This window comes from Pollachius pollachius, assembly GCF_949987615.1.
Source record: "Pollachius pollachius genome assembly, chromosome: 4".
Lineage (NCBI taxonomy): Eukaryota > Metazoa > Chordata > Actinopteri > Gadiformes > Gadidae > Pollachius > Pollachius pollachius.
In genome coordinates this window covers 10,559,228-10,577,980 of record NC_136937.1, presented here as the reverse complement: position 1 = coordinate 10,577,980, position 18,753 = coordinate 10,559,228, and the positions used below count along the sequence as shown (strand labels likewise).

Here is an 18,753-nt window from a genome sequence, read left to right as displayed (position 1 = left end):
TGCACAGTATTGGTAGTATAACAGTGTCCACAAACAAAATTAAAAGTAAACAAAATCCTTCATAATATTCTGTCTATCTGTTTGTGTATGTAATGTAACATTATAATCAGCGTATAATCTATTTTTGCTATGGGCTGGACAACAGCGCCCCCATGGGTTCGGCAGCGTGTGGTGCAGGTTTTGTAAAATGACAGAGGGTGAAAGTTGAAAGGTGACGTCGTTGTTATACGCCCATTGTAAACATGGCGGACACCGAGCCGCAGTCAGGTAGGGGAACGTACCAGTTGAATTGTTATTTGTTTATTCTAGACATGCGGGTTAATATATAGTGCTTTGTATGAGGCTGAATAAAATACCCTTTGCTATTAGCTGCAGCAGAGGACCGATATGGTGGCTGAACTATCTAACATTCACAGGAGATGGGTGAAGCAAATTAAAATGTTTGCAGATCAGGAAAACTCCAGAACTGGCCGTTCTGCTTAATCAACTAAGTTAATTAGGTCTCACAAAGGCAGACTAGGTGGTGCTTTAGGCATTAGCATTGTAGGTGTATTTAATAGGGTGATATAAATGCTAGCACCAATACGTTTGCAGTGGTGATGTTTTGGTTATTAACTCGACTCGTACCTGGAATGAACTAAAGAAAAATATATATTATTAATGTAGAACGTTAACCCCTGCACCGCGACGCTGTCACAACATGCTCCATCTCACATTCTCCTAAACTACCACAATTTTTTGTTTGAATTGTGTTCATATGTGAAGCATCTCCTGACCTCCTTGATATACAGTAGCTGCTCCATGATTAGGATTCTTTGGTAGGGTTCTGAAGTTTATGGAAACTGACGCTATCAAAACGAGCCCGCCTGAATTATATTACCGTTGTAGGCCTATCAATTATATGAAAACGTTAAAAATTAGTGATATATTAGCCCCTTAGTTAGTGTACAATATCATTCAAGATAAATCTTTATTTAGTATACCTATAGTTTTATCTATAGATTTACAGTTGTTCTAGCATGTATTTTACTCATGTTTTAAGTTATGTTTTCACTTTTAGTACCAGAGTTATACTAGTTTACGAGTTTTACTGCTTATCCTGATGGATGTTTTTATTTGATTTTAGTTAAAATTATTTTCTATCCTTGTGTTTGGTGTTTTACATTATGTATTTCATAACATATTGTGTTCACATACAGTAGTAGATCGCTGTCCCCTGTTTTTACTGGGTCAACGCTTATATCTTGCTATATATTAATCCCAAACAAATGAGGTTCTCCATGCATGTATATTAAATATACATAATAAACATAATTCTTTACAAATATAAGCACGGTCATGTCCTTATGAAATATTTGCTTGCTTAATACTATACAAACAAACTGACCTAAGCTAAACTAAACTCAATGTTGCCAATACCATTGTTCAGGTTCCTCCACCGAGGATGACGCTGCAAACGCCCCAGCCACGTTCAGCTTCGTGGTGCCCAAGAAGGAGATCAGCATGGTCCCAGACATGGGGAAGTGGAAGCGATCTCAAGTGGGTTCTTGTTGAAAACCGGGATATCTCGATTTTAATATATTTTTTTCTGGCATTTTCTAAAAATGGGATGTAAAAAGGTTCGCCATGTCCTCAGCCAGATGTTGAAAGTTATCGCTTCTCATATATATATGTATCTGTTTGAGTCCATCAATTGACCTGCTTGTGACTGACATGGCACAAAACAGTTTTTTTTCTGGCTAGCTAATAATAGTAATAGTCTTTATTGTCCATATGTGGAGATTTTCGTTCAGCCTCATAGGACTGTTAAAACACATCACAGTAAAACACATTACAAACAGGTTGGTTGAATTCATCAACATCTGGCTGTATAGAAACATATGAAGTATGTTGTGACGTAAACTGAATGCGGGAAAAATCTAACCTGTAAATTGTGTTTTTACTTATATTTTGCAATATGTTTGCTTACTATTTGATCACTCTTTTTGTTTGTGTCTCAATGAAGGCGTATGCTGACTACATGGGATTCATTTTGACACTGAATGAAGGTGTGAAAAGAAAGAAGCTCACTTGTGAATACAAAGTTTCAGAGGTACGGCTTAGCCAATAAGAAAATGTTATCTTTCGGTTGCCTTCTTTCTAAAAAGGATTTTCTTAGCCACACAATTGTAGGGAAAATAATGATCTACAGGAAAGATACTTTAGATGAACATTATATTATAGTGTTTAATGTCTTTTGAATTGAATCATGTGATTGTAATTAACAGTCTGTATCTTTTAACACTATTTACTGCAAAAAACGACTATAATGCAAACATTGAGTATATAAAAAATATTAAATTAATGAAACTAACCCTTTTTTTGACTCTGTTGTCCTTGTTGTATTAAAGACGGTGGAGAAGTTGTTAGATCTTCTGGGCACCCTGGACCGATGGATAGACGAGACCCCTCCCGTGGATCAGCCTTCACGCTTCGGGAACAAGGCCTACAGGACCTGGTACAGCAAACTGGATCAGGTGGGCTCACACTCCTCACTGTACACACACACATACACACACACACACACACACACACACACACACACACACACACACACACACACACACACACACACACACACACACACACACACACACACACACACACACACTACAGAGCAAAAACACACACACTACAGAGCAAAAACACACTTTGAATCTTACACTTTCACATTCCAACTCCAACATATAGATCCACATACAGTGTATTAGACGTGTGTGTGTGTGTGTGTGTGTGTGTGTGTGTAGGAAGCAGAGGCCCTGGTCGCCACCGTGCTGCCAGAGAGCAGTGCTCCGGCGACTCAGGAGATTGCAGTGTACCTGAAAGAGGCGGTTGGGAATGCCACCAGGATAGACTACGGAACAGGTAACATCAGTAGCGGACCAAGTACTCAGACCACGTACTTGAGTCAAAGTTGAGATAACTAGTGTAAAATATTACTCCAGTAAAAGTGGAAGTACTCCCTTTAAACGTCGACTTGAGTAAGCCAAGTATAAAAGTACTTGGCTTTAAATGTACTTAAGTATCAAAAGTAAAGGTAATTTGGTTTAATGTAATTCCAATGTCTTGCTATGTCCTTTATACACTAATTTAAGGTTAAAATAAACCCAACTAACACCACTCTAAATAAAATGTTTTCTATTTGTGATATCTGGTACTGATATCATTTGAAATTATCATAATTACCTCTATGTATTACTTCAGATTGAACTGCGAATTTTTGAAAGAGAAAAACGTATGCTTCTTAACCAGACAGAGAAGGCACTTTAAAATGAACAAGTCATTCTTCCTTTCCACTACTTCAAATAGTTTGCTTAAATATGGCCATGGGGGCTCAATTTTAATATCTGGCGCTTCCATTATTGTGTATTGGCTATAAACGTCAAACGTGACAGCGACATTTGAAGGCTTAACAGACATACGAGGACAGAAGGAAAGTTGGGAGAAACCCGCCCAAACTGCACGAATCACGATGTGTTGTGATTGGTACTCTTTCGGTGCATGCGCACTCATTTGGATCTGTCTCTTTATTGTCTATGGTCACGCATGCTGCACACACACACACACACACACACACACGCATGGGTAATGCGCAGACAGACACACACACACCCCCACACACCTTTGCGCGCATGGGAAAAGCTAAGACAGACGTGACAAACGTGCGCACATTCACATGCGCAGGGGGCACACACACACACACACACACACACACACACACACACACACACACACACACACACACACACACACACACACACACACACACACACACACACACACACAGCATGCATGTCTTGGAAAGGAACCTTGAAATGAACAGGTTTTTCGAATGGAGTGGAGTAAAAAGTACGATTTTCCCCTACGAAATGTAGTTGAGTAAAAGTACAAAGTCTCACAAAATAATGATACTCAAGTAAAGTACAGATACGGTAAAAAGTTACTTAAGTACGGTAACAAATTACTTGTACTTCGTTACTGTCCACCACTGGGTAACATGGATGCATATTTAGTGAGTGCAAGACTTTGTATGTTTTTAAAGGAAACATGATCTAAAGAACGTATGAAAACCATAACATATCAGAGGGCTGTAGCCACTACACACCTACCAAAGATCCAGCCCAGAAAATGTGAAAGCCAAGCTGATTCATGCAAAGCCTCAGAGTTTTAGACGTGTGGTCCACTGCGACGTAGCTTCGTTTTGCTGTACCGTTGCCATATTGTGAGAGTCTGGTAATTGGGCACTGCCCTGGCCGCGCTAGTGCGTGCTAATTGGTCGCCTTCTAGGCTACAATGCAAGTTAATAAACTGCCCTCATTCAATTCGGCGTGAAGGAAATCTATAGTGAAATTACATTGCATTTTCAATGGATATGATGGAATATAATTTACTGAATGCACACCTTGATAATGCTTAGTCACAAATAAAAAGAAACGATGGAGTTCTTTTGTCCATCACTTTAACAAAAGCTTATGTGGCCCTCAAGTTATGTGCAAAGATCTGTTTTCGTGACGACCTTGCAAGTGCCCTTGAATATATTTTAGTAGTCCTCTATTTGTTCCAATAGGATTCTCAGAGATCCGTTTGCGCATATTAAGTTTTTCCCCAACCCTGCACCATGCATCTTCTCACTGAAGCCGTAGCCTTTTTTCAAAGTCAGAGGGCGTTACTTTATGGGAGAGGAGCTGACACAAAGTGATGAATGAGTTTATTATAATTATACATAATTTAAAATCCCTTTGAACCAACTTGGGATTCATTAACACGTTTCCAGGGATATGGTCCTAGTTCAGGCAATGGACCAGGCCTTTTCCTACATTGATCAAACTACTGTATCACAATCGTCAAATGATGATGGTGCAAGAGAACACACACACACACACACAAACTCACTCACAGTCCTGGGGCGATGGAGTCCATTCACTAAAATAAAAAGACCTTCACTAGTAGGCAACAATAACAAAGCGTAGTTGGGTAATGAAGAGAATTTCAATAGTTATCTCTGCGAACACATGTAGGCTCCCATGGATTCAAATGTTTTCCAGACTGAACATATTGACACGATAATTAAATTGGATCGATGTATAACTAAGTTAATTAATGAAACGGGCTGAAATTGATCCAGTCCACTTTAGTTGCTCTGACATTTTCCCAAAGCTGTACAGTACTTCTGTCAACCCTGATTATTTTCACATGTGCTTCATATATCAAGTGCCTTGACTTCTCGATGTCTGCAGGTCATGAGGCTGCGTTCGCCGCCTTCCTTTGCTGTCTCTGCAAGGTGGGAGCACTCCGGGTGGACGACCAGATGGCTATGGTCTTTAAAGTCTTCAACAGGTGATTCCACGTCAAAGTCAAGTCCATTTTGTATTTTGTACGGCCCTTCATCACAGTAAGTCCCAAAGGGTTTCACAGGCCACGCATTATGCAACATCCTCCACGAGCCCACTGGGTTTATTAAATACACTTCCAAATAATCCAGACATTTTTAATAGGGTTTATGGCAACACTTGTCTGAATAATGCATATACCGTATTTCCCGCACTATAACGCGCACCGGATTATAAGGCGCACCTTCAATGAATGACCTATTTTAGAACTTTTTTCATAAATAGGGCGCACCGGATTATAAGGCGCATAGCATAGAAGATACTGTGAGTGTGATACTGTGAGATACTAGGACTGTGAGTAAGCGCAGTAAAATGCTGTGTGCACTGACTACGATAGCCGTAATGCTGCAAGCGGTGTGGCTTTATCGTAGTCGTAGTGAAACATTTTATTATTATTATTAAATTGTTTTTATTGGTTTTTCATACTGAAACATTTTGACAGAGCGCCGTTTACAACCAGTATGGATCAACCAATTAACCAATTGATCCATATATAAGGCGCTCCGGATTATAAGGCGCACTGTCGTTTTTTGAGAAAATTACCGGCTTTTAAGTGCGCCTTATAGTGCGGAAAATACGGTAAACCTAAAACTCATTATGTGCGCCTAACCAATTTGTTTTACCATACTGGGCTATAAACCAGGTCAATTTTAGACGCTAGTCGTTATCATACTAATGATTTGGTTGAATGGGATTGAATATTTGACTAAAGGTTATGATCCTGTGTTTTATTGATCATGTGATTTTTTTAACGTGTGTGTTTACCGGGCACCAGATACCTGGAGGTGATGAGGAAGCTGCAGAAGACCTACCGTATGGAGCCGGCCGGGAGCCAGGGGGTGTGGGGTCTGGACGACTTCCAGTTCCTGCCCTTCATATGGGGCAGTGCCCAGCTAGTAGGTAGGAGCCAGTGTGGTAGTCCAGTCGTGAAATCTGGAGGGCGAGGCTGGGTCAGTCCGGGTCAATCAGGTCACTTAAACAAGTCCTAGAGATTTACTCAGAAATTCCACTGCAATTTGCAATGATTTGAATGTGGTTTTGTTTTTCGGGGGGGGGCATTGGGGGAAATTTGCTGGAATTCTGGCCCAATCACAAAGCAAACAATGCCCTATAACTGGGGTAACTGGAAATGTATGCATGACATTCCTGACGTTTATTAACAAGGAACAGAATTTGTAAATAAGTGATGTTTTGTCTGGGGAATGTGCGTAGATTGGTCAAATAATAGGCCAGCACATTCTAATTTCATTGGAATTGGTCAAAGTTGTGTGAATTGTTGCAATCTTGAATTCCTGGAGGGACAATAAGTACGAGTACTCTTATCTGACATCCAAGTCGTCTGTGCTCAATACCGAATCAATTCTGGTAGGAGCTGCCTCCCCACTTTTCATATGAAATGGTTGATATGGTTGTCTAATGTGAGGTTGAAGGTTTCAATTCATATCTAGCAATAGCACATATGCCATATATTCAAAACTAAGTCCTTTTTATCAGCCTACTGACCGACCTGAATAACCTCAATGACCTGACCTTAATATGTTTCTTTTTCCCACCTAACTTTTTTCAAAGTTTAGCATTGATGCATATTAAACATTGGTTGTGCAATCGTATTGCATTGTAATTGTGAGATCATCGATATCATACCAGGATATTTATGGTCTAATAGTGACACGTTGTGGTGGGCAAACGCAATTACACCCTGTCTCTTATCTCCTCTCCTAGATCACCCAACACTGGAACCAAGGCACTTCATAGAGGACAAGGTGGTCAACGAACATTATCCCGACTACATGTTCCTGGAGTGCATTAAGTTCATCAATGAGGTTAGACCAGCCTACTGCCCACTTTGTTGAACACAGAAAATAAATGTATTATTGTTTTGCTAATTAATTGAGTGTCCGCTTTCAAAATCGGGTTGCCTCTGCTTGATTTTAAAATCATCATTCAACCACCGGGCTCAGAATTAAGGATGTAGCTTCTGCACTGGCAGGCACAATTCTAAGAAAGCAGAACATTCTTAGAATTTTTTCACACTTTTTTCAATTAAAGAGGCACAACGATTATTCTGAGGGAAGGCAATGAGAGGCCAAGAGGTTGCTACATCATCACTTCCTGTCCAACTTCCTGTGTTTGAAGATGGCTCTTCTTGGCCTCACTAGCGAGTAGGGAAGAGTAGGCGTTCGCTTTGATTGGTACATCGCTCTGTTTACCTAAAGATTGTGAAAATGTTCGGAACAAAGGCCTTGAGTCGTGTGTCTACTTTTGTTATGGTTTTACGAGCCCTACACCATGTCATTTGTATTATTAAACTTGATTTGCGTTCTGCATTATCCAGCGCAATGTAAACCGGTCCACCACGGCCACCAAGTCTCCACCCATTCATTGAGCTTGTGAGAACCATGGATGTGTTACAAAGCTGAATTCTGGATGTGCGTGGAAAGTATCAAGAGGGGATCTTTTGTAAAGACTGAGTGGGTGTGGCCGCTGTGCCTGTGACCGATATCTGTTTAAATCAAGATACAATGGAAATTCAAAAACGGTTGTAGAATCTAGATATTTTGTGTAAACAGGGCCAACATCACTTTATATCAATGAACCGGGCCTGCTTGTCAAAGGGCAGTAGAGTAAGGTTACTCGTGCAAATTGCAGTGTTAGGATGCACATCACAACAGATGCTTGGGCAGTTTCTTCTTATTCTTCAAAATGTTAGCATATTTGAAAAGAGGTTTACAGAATATTTATTGTGCAACTTTATAAGTGTGTGAGTGTGTGTGTGTGTGTGTGTGTGTGTGTGTGTGTGTGTGTGCGCGCACATGCTTTTTGTGCATGCGTGTGTGTACGTTTGTTCTTTTGAGTGTGTGTGTGTGTGTGTGTGTGTGTGTGTGTGTGTGTGTGTGTGTGTGTGTGTGTGCTTCCCGAACTCGCATGAGTCATTTCCTTCTCCACATGTTTCTGTGAATCAGTCTCCTCCCCCCCTCCCCCAAGGGGATTTTTGGGGTTGACCCCTCCCCCAGGAGGCCCCTCCCCCAGCCCCAGCCATCCTCCAGAAACACACACACACACACACACACACACACACACAGGGATGTGTTCTGCTGGGGGTGGAGTATGGAGCAGCTGCGGGGTTAATAAACACCCATGGTCTCAGGCCGGCCTCTCGTCTTGGGCCCGTAATTCCTCTTGGACGAAGCGTGGTGGGAAAGAAATTGTCTCTCTCCCATTAAAAACTAGTGAGTCATGGTGCCAGCTTTGTTTGAAGTCTGATATCATACCTGTAATAAAATGCTAAACGTATGGGTCTGAACCCAGCATGACTCCAGCAGAGAGCGAGCTGTGGTCTGTTGTGTGTTTAGGTGCAATTTGATACCATGCGCTGCAGTAATCCCCTGTGATGTTTGTGTATAAAGCGCCTAGGATACAAAATAAGTATTAGTCGTATTAATTAAGATACGGGAAGAATATTTGTCTCTATTTGGCTTTATTTATTTATATAATCAGTCCTTGTTTTATACTTGTCAAGCTTGAGAATAGGAATGTATTGTAGTTGACTCTTTAGGTGCTTGTGCGCATTTAAAAAGCTATCTGAAATTATGCTTAATCTGTGTGTTTGTGTTCTTCCTGGAGTCCTGGCAACGGATTTTATAGTTTTAGTTTTAGCTTAGACATTGTCCTCAACATGCTCATCGTGTCTGCCCAAGCATTGAAATGTTTCTAAGAATTTTTAAGAATGTAATAAAAAAAGCTTGTTTTGTTTACATGCTTTGTAACACTGTTGTTTCTCCTCTTCAGATGAAGACGGGTCCGTTCGCAGAGCACTCCAATCAGCTGTGGAACATCAGCGCTGTCCCCAACTGGGCCAAGGTCAACCAGGGCCTGATCAGAATGTATAAAGCTGAGGTATGGAAGCACACAGCACACATCACACTCAGAGGCCTTGTGTCAGAGGTTCTAGTGTATTGAGACCACAGTGAGCTGATCTGTGGTTTCTACCACATAACCTGTAGTGGATTATGTTAGAGGTTCTAGTGTAATGAGACCACAGAGAGCTGATCTGTGGTTTCTACCACATAACCTGTAGTGGATTATGTTAGAGGTTCTAGTGTATTGAGACCACAGTGAGCTGATCTGTGGTTTCTACCACATAACCTGTAGTGGATTATGTTAGAGGTTCTAGTGTATTGAGACCACAGTGAGCAGATCTGTGGTTTCTACCACATAACCTGTAGTGGATTATGTTAGAGGTTCTAGTGTAATGACCACACTAAACTGATCTGTGGTTTCTACCGCATAATCTGTAGTGGATTATGTTAGAGGTTCTAGTGTATTGAGACCACAGTGAGCTGATCTGTGGTTTCTACCACATAACCTGTAGTGGATTATGTTAGAGGTTCTAGTGTAATGACCACACTAAACTGATCTGTGGTTTCTACCATATAACCTGTAGTGGATTATGTTAGAGGTTCTAGTGTATTGAGACCATAGTGAGCTGATCTGTGGTTTCTACCGCATAACCTGTAGTGGATTATGTTAGAGGTTCTAGTGTATTGAGACCACAGTGAGCTGATCTGTGATTTCTACCGCATAACCTGTAGTGGATTATGTTAGAGTTTCTAGTGTAATGAGACCACAGTGAGCTGATCTGTGGTTTCTACCACATAACCTGTAGTGGATTATGTTAGAGGTTCTAGTGTAATGAGACCACAGTGAGCTGATCTGTGGTTTCTACCACATAACCTGTAGTGGATTATGTTAGAGGTTCTAGTGTATTGAGACCACAGTAAGCTGATCTGAGCGCACAGTCACACAGCTGGGACCTGAAGTACTGCTCGGGACATGCTACCGGTCATGTGATGTGGGCAGGAGCTGCACATGAGCCACTTCACTGTGTGAGGGCTGCATTGTTTTTATCCCCGTTTGCTTGGGTAATTGCAGTCATATTTATAGTGGTTATTCTGAACTGTTTACAACTACGTCCTATGACGAAATTATTACCTGCTGTTTGTATGTTCTATTTAATTTAAAGATTACCAAGGAAGCACTAAGAATGACCTTGACTTGGACAGGGTGTTAAGTGTTTCATTAAGTTTTGCATTCATTATTGCATTTATAGTAAAAAATATATATACTATTGTTACATGTTATCATTTTTATAAGGTACGTGAGGCTATAAAAATGGAATATAACGCAAAATGTAGAATCAGGCTTTGTGAATCTTTGGGGACCCCTACTGGGGAGCGACGGTCCAACAGAGTACACATATTGCATTATAAGACCCCACACATTAAAATTAAGACTAGTCATTTAGATGAAGATAAATAACTGTAAAGTCCACATAAAAACCAACTACTCTGTCTATTGAATGGAGATATGAATGGCTAATCTATAGATGGTCTTCTGCCTGTTTCTTATCCTTTTAACAAAAAAATGTAAACGCTAAATACAAAGATAGTCAATGTTTCTAATGGATTGGAAAGTCATTTATACAGACTTTAGTGTCTACCCTCCCAGGCAACATGTAACAATTCTGGTAGTCATAAGTGAGAGGAGTTATTTTTATTTGCTCTTAGCTTATGCAACGTAGTATTTAGACAATAGTTGTTACTCTTTAAAATGTGTATGAATATAATATATATAAATAGTGTAAGAATAGTTTCATTAAGAAGTATGGAAAGTACCTAGTCAACCTAGTAAAGAGAGGAGACGGTGTGTGTGTGTGTGTGTGTGTCTGTGTGTGTGTGTGTGTGTGTGTGTGTGTGTGTGTGTGTGTGTGTGTGTGTGTGTGTGTGTGTGTGTGTGTGTGTGTGTGTGTGTGTGTGTGTGTGAGAGCGCTGCCTTGCCCCACCCCCTTCTCCCCGCCCCCATGCCCACTTCCTGTGTTTTTTCTTTTTCTTTCGAGCAGCAGCCTGTGAGTCTTCCCAGAGAGCTATGGGGCCAAGCAGTCTACATCCACCCCCACCCTTTCCTCCACATCCTCCCTCCCCCCTCCCTCCCTCGATCCCTCCCCTCCCTCCCTCCCCCCGCCTGCAGCAGCCATCAGCAGGCTTGCATTCCTCTCTCCCTCTCTTGGCCCCACACCGGGGCCGGGCTCTTGCACTCTCTTCCAGCCAATGGATGTTTGCTCCGAGCTGCTCTTTCCCCTCGCTGCTCCTTCTCTGTAGGAACATGACTTTGCCTCTCGTGACTTTCAGAAAGACATAGACTTTATTTTAATCTGAATTGGAAAAGTGTGAGTTGGGTTATAGAGACATGGTTGTTGTTTATCATTCGAGTCTCTCTTCCACTAAGCATTCACTGAATATATGATGGTCAAAATAACGAGGATGGTTGAAATGACGATGCTGGCGGATCGAACTCAGGATTGTGTGATATGTGGCATACTTGTCTCTAACATTTTGAATATTTGAAGAAATCAGTTTCACGTTGGTTGTTGGTGTTGAAAGGTTGCTATGTTTGAGAGCAATTATTCAGACTACTCTGGTTGTAACATCGGGCCATATTTCCCCGTAAATACCCAAATTATCAGTAATGATTTGGTATGGGTGTGGGTACGGGTAGGTGGGGGGGTCTTTAGTCTGTATGGCCGAGACATGTACTTATGCATTTTACTCTTTACTGAAGATCCTAATCACACAATAGATCTGGTAAATGACTTGTTCAATAGATGCCACCACACAATACATGAACAAATAACCAAAGGTGTGGAGAAAAACTAAAACTCTACGAGGGCATTCAGTTGAACATTAGACCTGAACCTGGATACAACAGAACATGTGTAATCCAACACACATAGGAGCAGTAATGGCACGTTGGCCCCCAGGACTTTCTAAATAGTTTGCTTTTCCAGTGTGTGGACCAAGGCAAAATTGGTGACTAGAATATTGGCCCCAAAATGTTGCATTCTGAGGCAGTTTGTCCAGTCACTGCTCGTCTCTAGTTTACTAATCTGGGAACCACAGTATTTTTTTTTTTTTTTTAAATGTTCTCAAACGAAATGCAGCCAACGTAGGGGGGAGACTACAGATATGCACCAGAAACACGGGTAATTCCAGCCAGTGAGATACCATCACAACAGCGCAGAAAAGCAAGAAGAGTATATTCTCATGGAAACTTGCAGATAGGTGCACAATTCTTGAAGAATATTTTCTAACAAGTTTGTATCTGAAGTAGTAAGTCGGCGGTGTGCAAATGCTTCATTTAAAAAAATGAGTCTGGGATGGGGCAAAACCATGCATTTAGCCGTGATAGAACATTGGTTTAGAATCAGAGCCAACAGCCCTAGCTTCGTCTGTCTTAATAGGTCCTGTCAACTTCCATTAGTAAGAACCTTTTGTTTATTTGAATCAAATCCAAAACGACCCTCATCAGATCTTTTAAGACAGCTAGTCAACGCAAAGTCGGACATGTTTCATTTGCAAAATTTCCGTTTCAAATTTTCCTACAAACCGTGACTAGCACAGTTGTTCCTGGTAGGAACCAGCGAGGGGTGCATCTAGAATCCCCCCCCCCAGCCACACGACTGGTGAAGAGATTGAGGATACGAGAGAAACTGACATGCCAGTTCACACACACACGCTGTGCACTTGTTTATTTTAAATCTTATTCATTATCCTTGATTCCATGATGGTTTAGCGGCACATGAACCACAATCCAGCCCTCATCACTATCTGTTAACCGTATCTTTGTATTCTCTCTAATGACTGAATTGTTTTCCTGTCTTTATTCAATCCATCCCTGGTCACTGTGTTTCAATTGACCTTCATTTCTCTGTCTGTCTCTTTCTGTCTCTCTGTCTCTCTGTCGTCTCTCTGTCATGATGGCTATAGTGCTTGGAGAAGTTCCCAGTGATCCAGCACTTCAAATTCGGTAGCCTTTTGTCCGTCCAGCCGGTGAAGCCTTGATGGAGCCGAGGCGGGCAGTGGACATTACAGCAAGACCAAAAGGACCATCACTCTCAAGAGGACTGTTCCCTACCCCATCCATTCTGCATCCCAACGCGACACGCGACCTAAAACCCTGCACAACGTGTCGTACACTCACCGCTGTAAGCCGTCGGTCCTCCCACAATGCAATGCTGGGCACCGGTCTTTATTTCTGTGTGTGTGTGTGTGTTAATCACACACGCATGCATAGACTAGCTCAGCCGCTCAGAATCACGATTGCCGTGCGTGATTTTATTTTTCACGATGCATAAGCGAGCGTACGATGCGATGTTGACCGGGGGATCGCTTCCTTTTAAAGTGAGAAAAAGGTGTTTAAGGACTTTGGTTGACATCATTCTAGCTTCCCTGTGGTGTCTTTGTGTTCTTTTTTTGGGGGTTTCCCGATCCCATTGTTTTCTATCATGGTTCTCTGTCTCGCTGATGTTTGCTTAGGATGGGTTTCTTGATGCAAAGCAATATCTGCCATTAAAAGTATTGATTTGAGTGGGAAATACATTAAGTTATAAATGAAGAGTTTGCACACGATGGTCTTAAGTGAACAAAAAACACGCAAAGGAATCTATTCCTTCATTCAACACATTTGCCACGCAACTGCTGGCAGAGAAGAGACATTGAGAAAGTGGTTTTAAATCTGTTGAAACAAAACCAAAATAACAACCAATTAGACTTTTAACAAGTCTTTACCGAAATGTTATTTCAAAATAGCTTATTTGGTCGGCCGACATGGACTTCAGAGTGACACTGTATTTATAACGTTGGTGTTTTAATCAAAATGGCTTCATCTTTTCTCCCCCTCTCTTTGTCTATTTTGATTTAGTTTGAAATACATTTCTGTTTTATTTTTATTTTTCATTTTACAAATAAAAAAGGAGAATATTATTGCAAGCATTTCTTGTGGTCATTTATCAGACAAATAATCCTTGAGTAAAACAGATGATTGCTTTTTAGAATTGTGATGCCTTTAAATCTGCTTAGGGATTTATCGTCATAAATGTAATCTTTTAAATCTCATCTTTCGTGAGATTTAATACTAGTACACTCCGATTGCATTGTCCTCTAGTCAACATGTTTATACATAGTTTTGTTATTTTTTATATGAATATTCTTTTTATATTGTTCAAGTTTCACAGTTGACATTTTCTTCTTAAACAATAGTGAACATAATTCTTTGTCAATGGATCCCAATGAATTGTCTGAGCGATCCCTCCATTATGCCTACTATCTCTGTAGCGCTCCACCATAGGGGCTTTAAATGTTGCCTTGGAAACAGCCAACAAGCACATACTTCCATGTAATAATACAGCTATATGGGTCCTGAGTGTTTGTTGTTCTGTAGCTAACGTCTATAATTAACTACAGCTATGGACTGTTATCTTAACGTTGAACTCGCACTCCGAAACTTTTTCACTGCAGCCAGTGAAAAATGAGAATTCATTAATTGCCCTTCACAGGCGCAAATGAAAAACAAATCTAAACAAATCTAAATCCCTGGATTGGTTGAGTTATATGGATCTCTTGATTAGACCTCACTAATTACTTAGATTTTTAAAAGTGCGAGGGAGGCCTGCATCACAGTGCAGGTTCATATATTTGAAGTAGAAGTTACAGTCCCTCCACACCTTGCCTATTTATCTGCATTAACTTGATATCAGGTTGAGTTTGTTATTAAAAGGAGAGGTAGAGGATTTGAAAAAATCCCTGACAATATAATTGTTGTTTTAGATCCCCTAACTTGAATGTGATGAAGTGATGAGGTTGGATGTTGGGCTAATTCTTCTTTAGACAAAGAGCTCACCACTACAATTATATCTACTCATTTTGTGTTTCTCTCTCCCTCTCTCACGCTTCAATCTCTGTCACATCCACACCCACACTCTCTCTCTCTCTCTCATCAATCCAATTCAATGTGCTTTATTGGCATGGCAGAAATACAGGGAACTTCCAGTCCATGTGTAAGGCTGCCACTCATATACTGACTGTAGGTCAGGATATTTGTGAATGAAACATAATTTCACTATGTTTAATGCCATTTCCTTGTCAGGAAGTATGAACTTTATGCTGGTCTGGAAAAGGTTGTCGTTAATCATTCAGCAGTATGACGGAACAGTGAAAAAGCCATTCGCTTTCAACAGATGTAATACATGATTTCTTTGGGGTCTCCTCCAGATTCCTGTTGAGGTTTCATTCTAAGGAGAGCATACTGCCGACCCTCGCCTACATTCCTGCTGGCCCCGCCCCCCACCCCTCCACCCAACCCCATCCCACCACTCTGCACATGTGACAGAGCTGAAGGATGCTCCTTCAGCCTCCCAGGTACACCTCTGCACAACTCCCGCAACAACAGACAGTCAAAGCTCCTGTCCACTTGTCCAACAGTGCCATTCCTATGTAAGGTTACACGTATGTATGGCTGTGTTGAGATGACAAATAGATGACAAATTACATAGGTCCTCGAAAACATTAGGATGCATTAGGCATCTCACAATAAACACATTTAATGGAGTAACTTTTAGCGTGCTAATGTGCGGTGTGTATTCTATGTATAGACAGTGGGAAAACAGGGGAGACATGAGAGAAATGCAGTAGAGGAATTCACCCTGAGGCTGCAGGCAAAATCATGTGCTTTTTATAAGTGGAGGGAGTTTAACCACCATAAGACTAGAGGCTATTTATTTCTATATTCTCTAGGTATCATGGTGTGCTCATCTGCACATCCCTGTGATCGGCGATGTGATAACGAGCACAATGATGTGATTCCCTTTGTCAATCTTCATGTTCCTAGGCCTGCTCTCAAATGATGGGAATATTGTGGCCTACTAGGCCTCGATATTTGTTTTAACAGGACATAAAGTCTTAATCACAAAAATAAGGCTTAACATCAAAAAGCTGATGCTTAATAAATGCACTGAAACCGTAAAGGGCCTGCATCAATGACCAAATTATATATATATTTATTTATTGTCTATTCTTTTGGGGGTGGGAGTTGGGTTTACACCATTACATTCACCCAAAAGTAGGCTACAATACATTTTCACTAAATACAAACATAATAATGTGTAGACCAGGTAGCTTTAGTAAAGAAAAAATAAGATATAGACCTAGTAGCCGGTCTGGTTTACATAACCTTCCGTGTTGTAAGTGTCATTCCCTCTTTCTCCACGTGGCGGAGCTCGCTCTGCATTATTTAACGAGAAATAAACCGCAACATTTTTTCCCCCAATAGTCAACAAGAATTAAAACGTGTAGACTAGCCTCTTCGTCTACGATTTCCCTTGGTTTAGATGACGTTATAGTGCCTTAAACCAAAATATAACTCACAAAATAGACTGCGAACGCGTCTAAACAGCCAATATAGAAAACGCAGACACCCTTCCCACCCAACGCAGTTTTCAACAACAACAAGACGATGTACCGCCACAGCTTCTTCTACAAAACCTCTCCAAAGAGCCGCAGGACGAGTAGAGCTAAAGTCTACAACGGTTCGTATACACAGCCCATGACGATACACCGTAAGATAAACGGGTTGTAACCTCGTCGAGCACGGCGACGGTCAGTGAGTAGCACAACATATGGAGATAGGAGACATGTCTCGGACGGAGGGGAGACGAGGCGGGGGCATCGGTTAGGAATGAAATAGAAAAGAGAGAAAAAACACACCCAGCCGGACGGGGGGAGGGGTGGAGAGAGGGAGGGTGGGAGGGGGGGATGGGGGAGGGAGGAGGATTGGGAAGGCAGGGGGGGAGGGGTGTGTCGGGCGATGAGGAATGAGGGTTGGGGGGAGGGTGGGGGTGCATGAAGGCGAGGTCGGCCCGAGGTGCTGCCTGCCTGCTACACAGGCTCCCAGATAGGCCTACCTTCATTCATTGATTTGGAAAAACACCACCAAGCGGATACATCGGAGATAACAGGGTTCCAAGTTTTTTGAGCGGTGATATTTGAGGGCAGTAACGTGCCATCATATTGCAATACAAACGCAAGTCAGCATGTTGATGTCGGTGAGACACAGTATGACAGGGAAAATGGGCCGTTTTTTTATATTGTAAGCCATATGGTCAAATAAATGAACTAACTCGGATTGACAATAGGGCTGTTATATTTATCATCCTAAATGGCAGTTTCTACTCCAGTCCTTTTGTATAACTGATGCTGAAATACTTCTACAGGAATATATATTTATATAGGTTTAGTTTGAACTAGCTATTTGATAAAGTGTAGTAGTATAGCTGTAAAGTAGGGATATAGTTATAGATGACTAGACTCATTCGTAGGCCTAGTATCAGTGAAGAAAATTAAAACATGGTGGCCTACTAGTTTATTTTATATGGTACATTTATGTGGTTCATGTACAAGTATATTGCTGCTTCCATAACTTTGATTTCTCAGTAGGCCTAGACTTGTAGACGTGCAGTCAATCTATGCATACAGTACCAACAGCATTCCATTTGTTTTGTGATCAATAATAGAATAGGATTCGTTTTCATTTTTTTATTAAGATTATAAAATCTTTACAATTTCTTTCTAAAACAGTTTTACCCGGTGATATACAATATACTATGCACAAAAATATACAAGAAAAGCAACAGAAATTGAGAGAATGCCTGAAACTCCTTTATTTTGGTACACATAGTGTTCATATACAGGCCTAATGCATGGATGTAGTAGGCTATGGCTAAATGATGAGATTGCCTTTTTAAAACAAAAGGATTAACATATTGGAAAATAAAACTCACAAAAGCAAGTTATATTGGAATCATGAATGGATGTCAAAGTTTCAGCAACAACCTTTGATCAAAGGGGAAACGATTCAGCGCAAACTGCCAAAATATACCTGGGCTGTTGCATGCTGGGAGTTGAAGTAAATAGGCCTTAGCAGCTCACAAGGTGTGATGGCATAGAAGTTTTGGCACTCCATCAACTGACATGCCCAGGGCTGAATCTGAGTGAATCTACTCAAAGAGTTTCGGAGGGAAATTTGAGTCGGCCATTGACTTATTTAACACATGAATGTAATGGTCACAGGCGTTGAAACCACATTAGGCATATAAAGGATGTCTTCGATCACAGAGTGATCAGAACACACCAGACCTTAATACATGGTTGTTCACCAGGTAATAGGGCTCCACAGAAGCAGTTGAGGCATGTTAAGGGTTTCTGTTGTGACTGGGTTTTTGGCAGCACTTAGCCATGACAATGTCCTAACACCCACATGTGTACATATTGTTTGAAATAACATGTTTGGATGCAGATCATATTAAAAGACATGATTAGCGAGCAAAGACATTCAGCCACCTTCAATTACTTTCAACGTAGGCTATGGCAATAGCTAGCAGTAATGTGTGTTGGGCTTAAGGCAACAAAACTCCATTTCGTTAGATTAAAATAAT

At 41.1% G+C, this 18,753-nt stretch overlaps 2 protein-coding genes across 2 annotated transcripts in view; one reads left to right on the top strand and one right to left on the bottom strand.

The window, feature by feature from the left end:
• The first annotated feature begins 235 nt into the window (after positions 1–235).
• Positions 236–14,248, top strand: ptpa (protein phosphatase 2 phosphatase activator). Its single transcript, XM_079735987.1, has 10 exons — positions 236–267; positions 1,430–1,539; positions 2,006–2,092; positions 2,391–2,516; positions 2,787–2,904; positions 5,277–5,376; positions 6,205–6,329; positions 7,152–7,252; positions 9,219–9,326; positions 13,253–14,248. Exons 1-10 carry the CDS (start codon positions 243–245, stop codon positions 13,325–13,327), a joined length of 975 nt encoding a protein of 324 aa, XP_079592113.1. The 5' UTR covers positions 236–242; the 3' UTR covers positions 13,328–14,248.
• A 3,639-nt stretch (positions 14,249–17,887) lies between these two features.
• Positions 17,888–18,753, bottom strand: part of ier5l (immediate early response 5-like) — a 2,254-nt gene continuing 1,388 nt past the window's right edge. Inside the window, exon 1 of the mRNA XM_079734302.1 lies at positions 17,888–18,753. This exon is cut by the window's right edge and continues 1,388 nt beyond it. The gene's annotated coding sequence lies outside the window, so the exon portion shown is untranslated.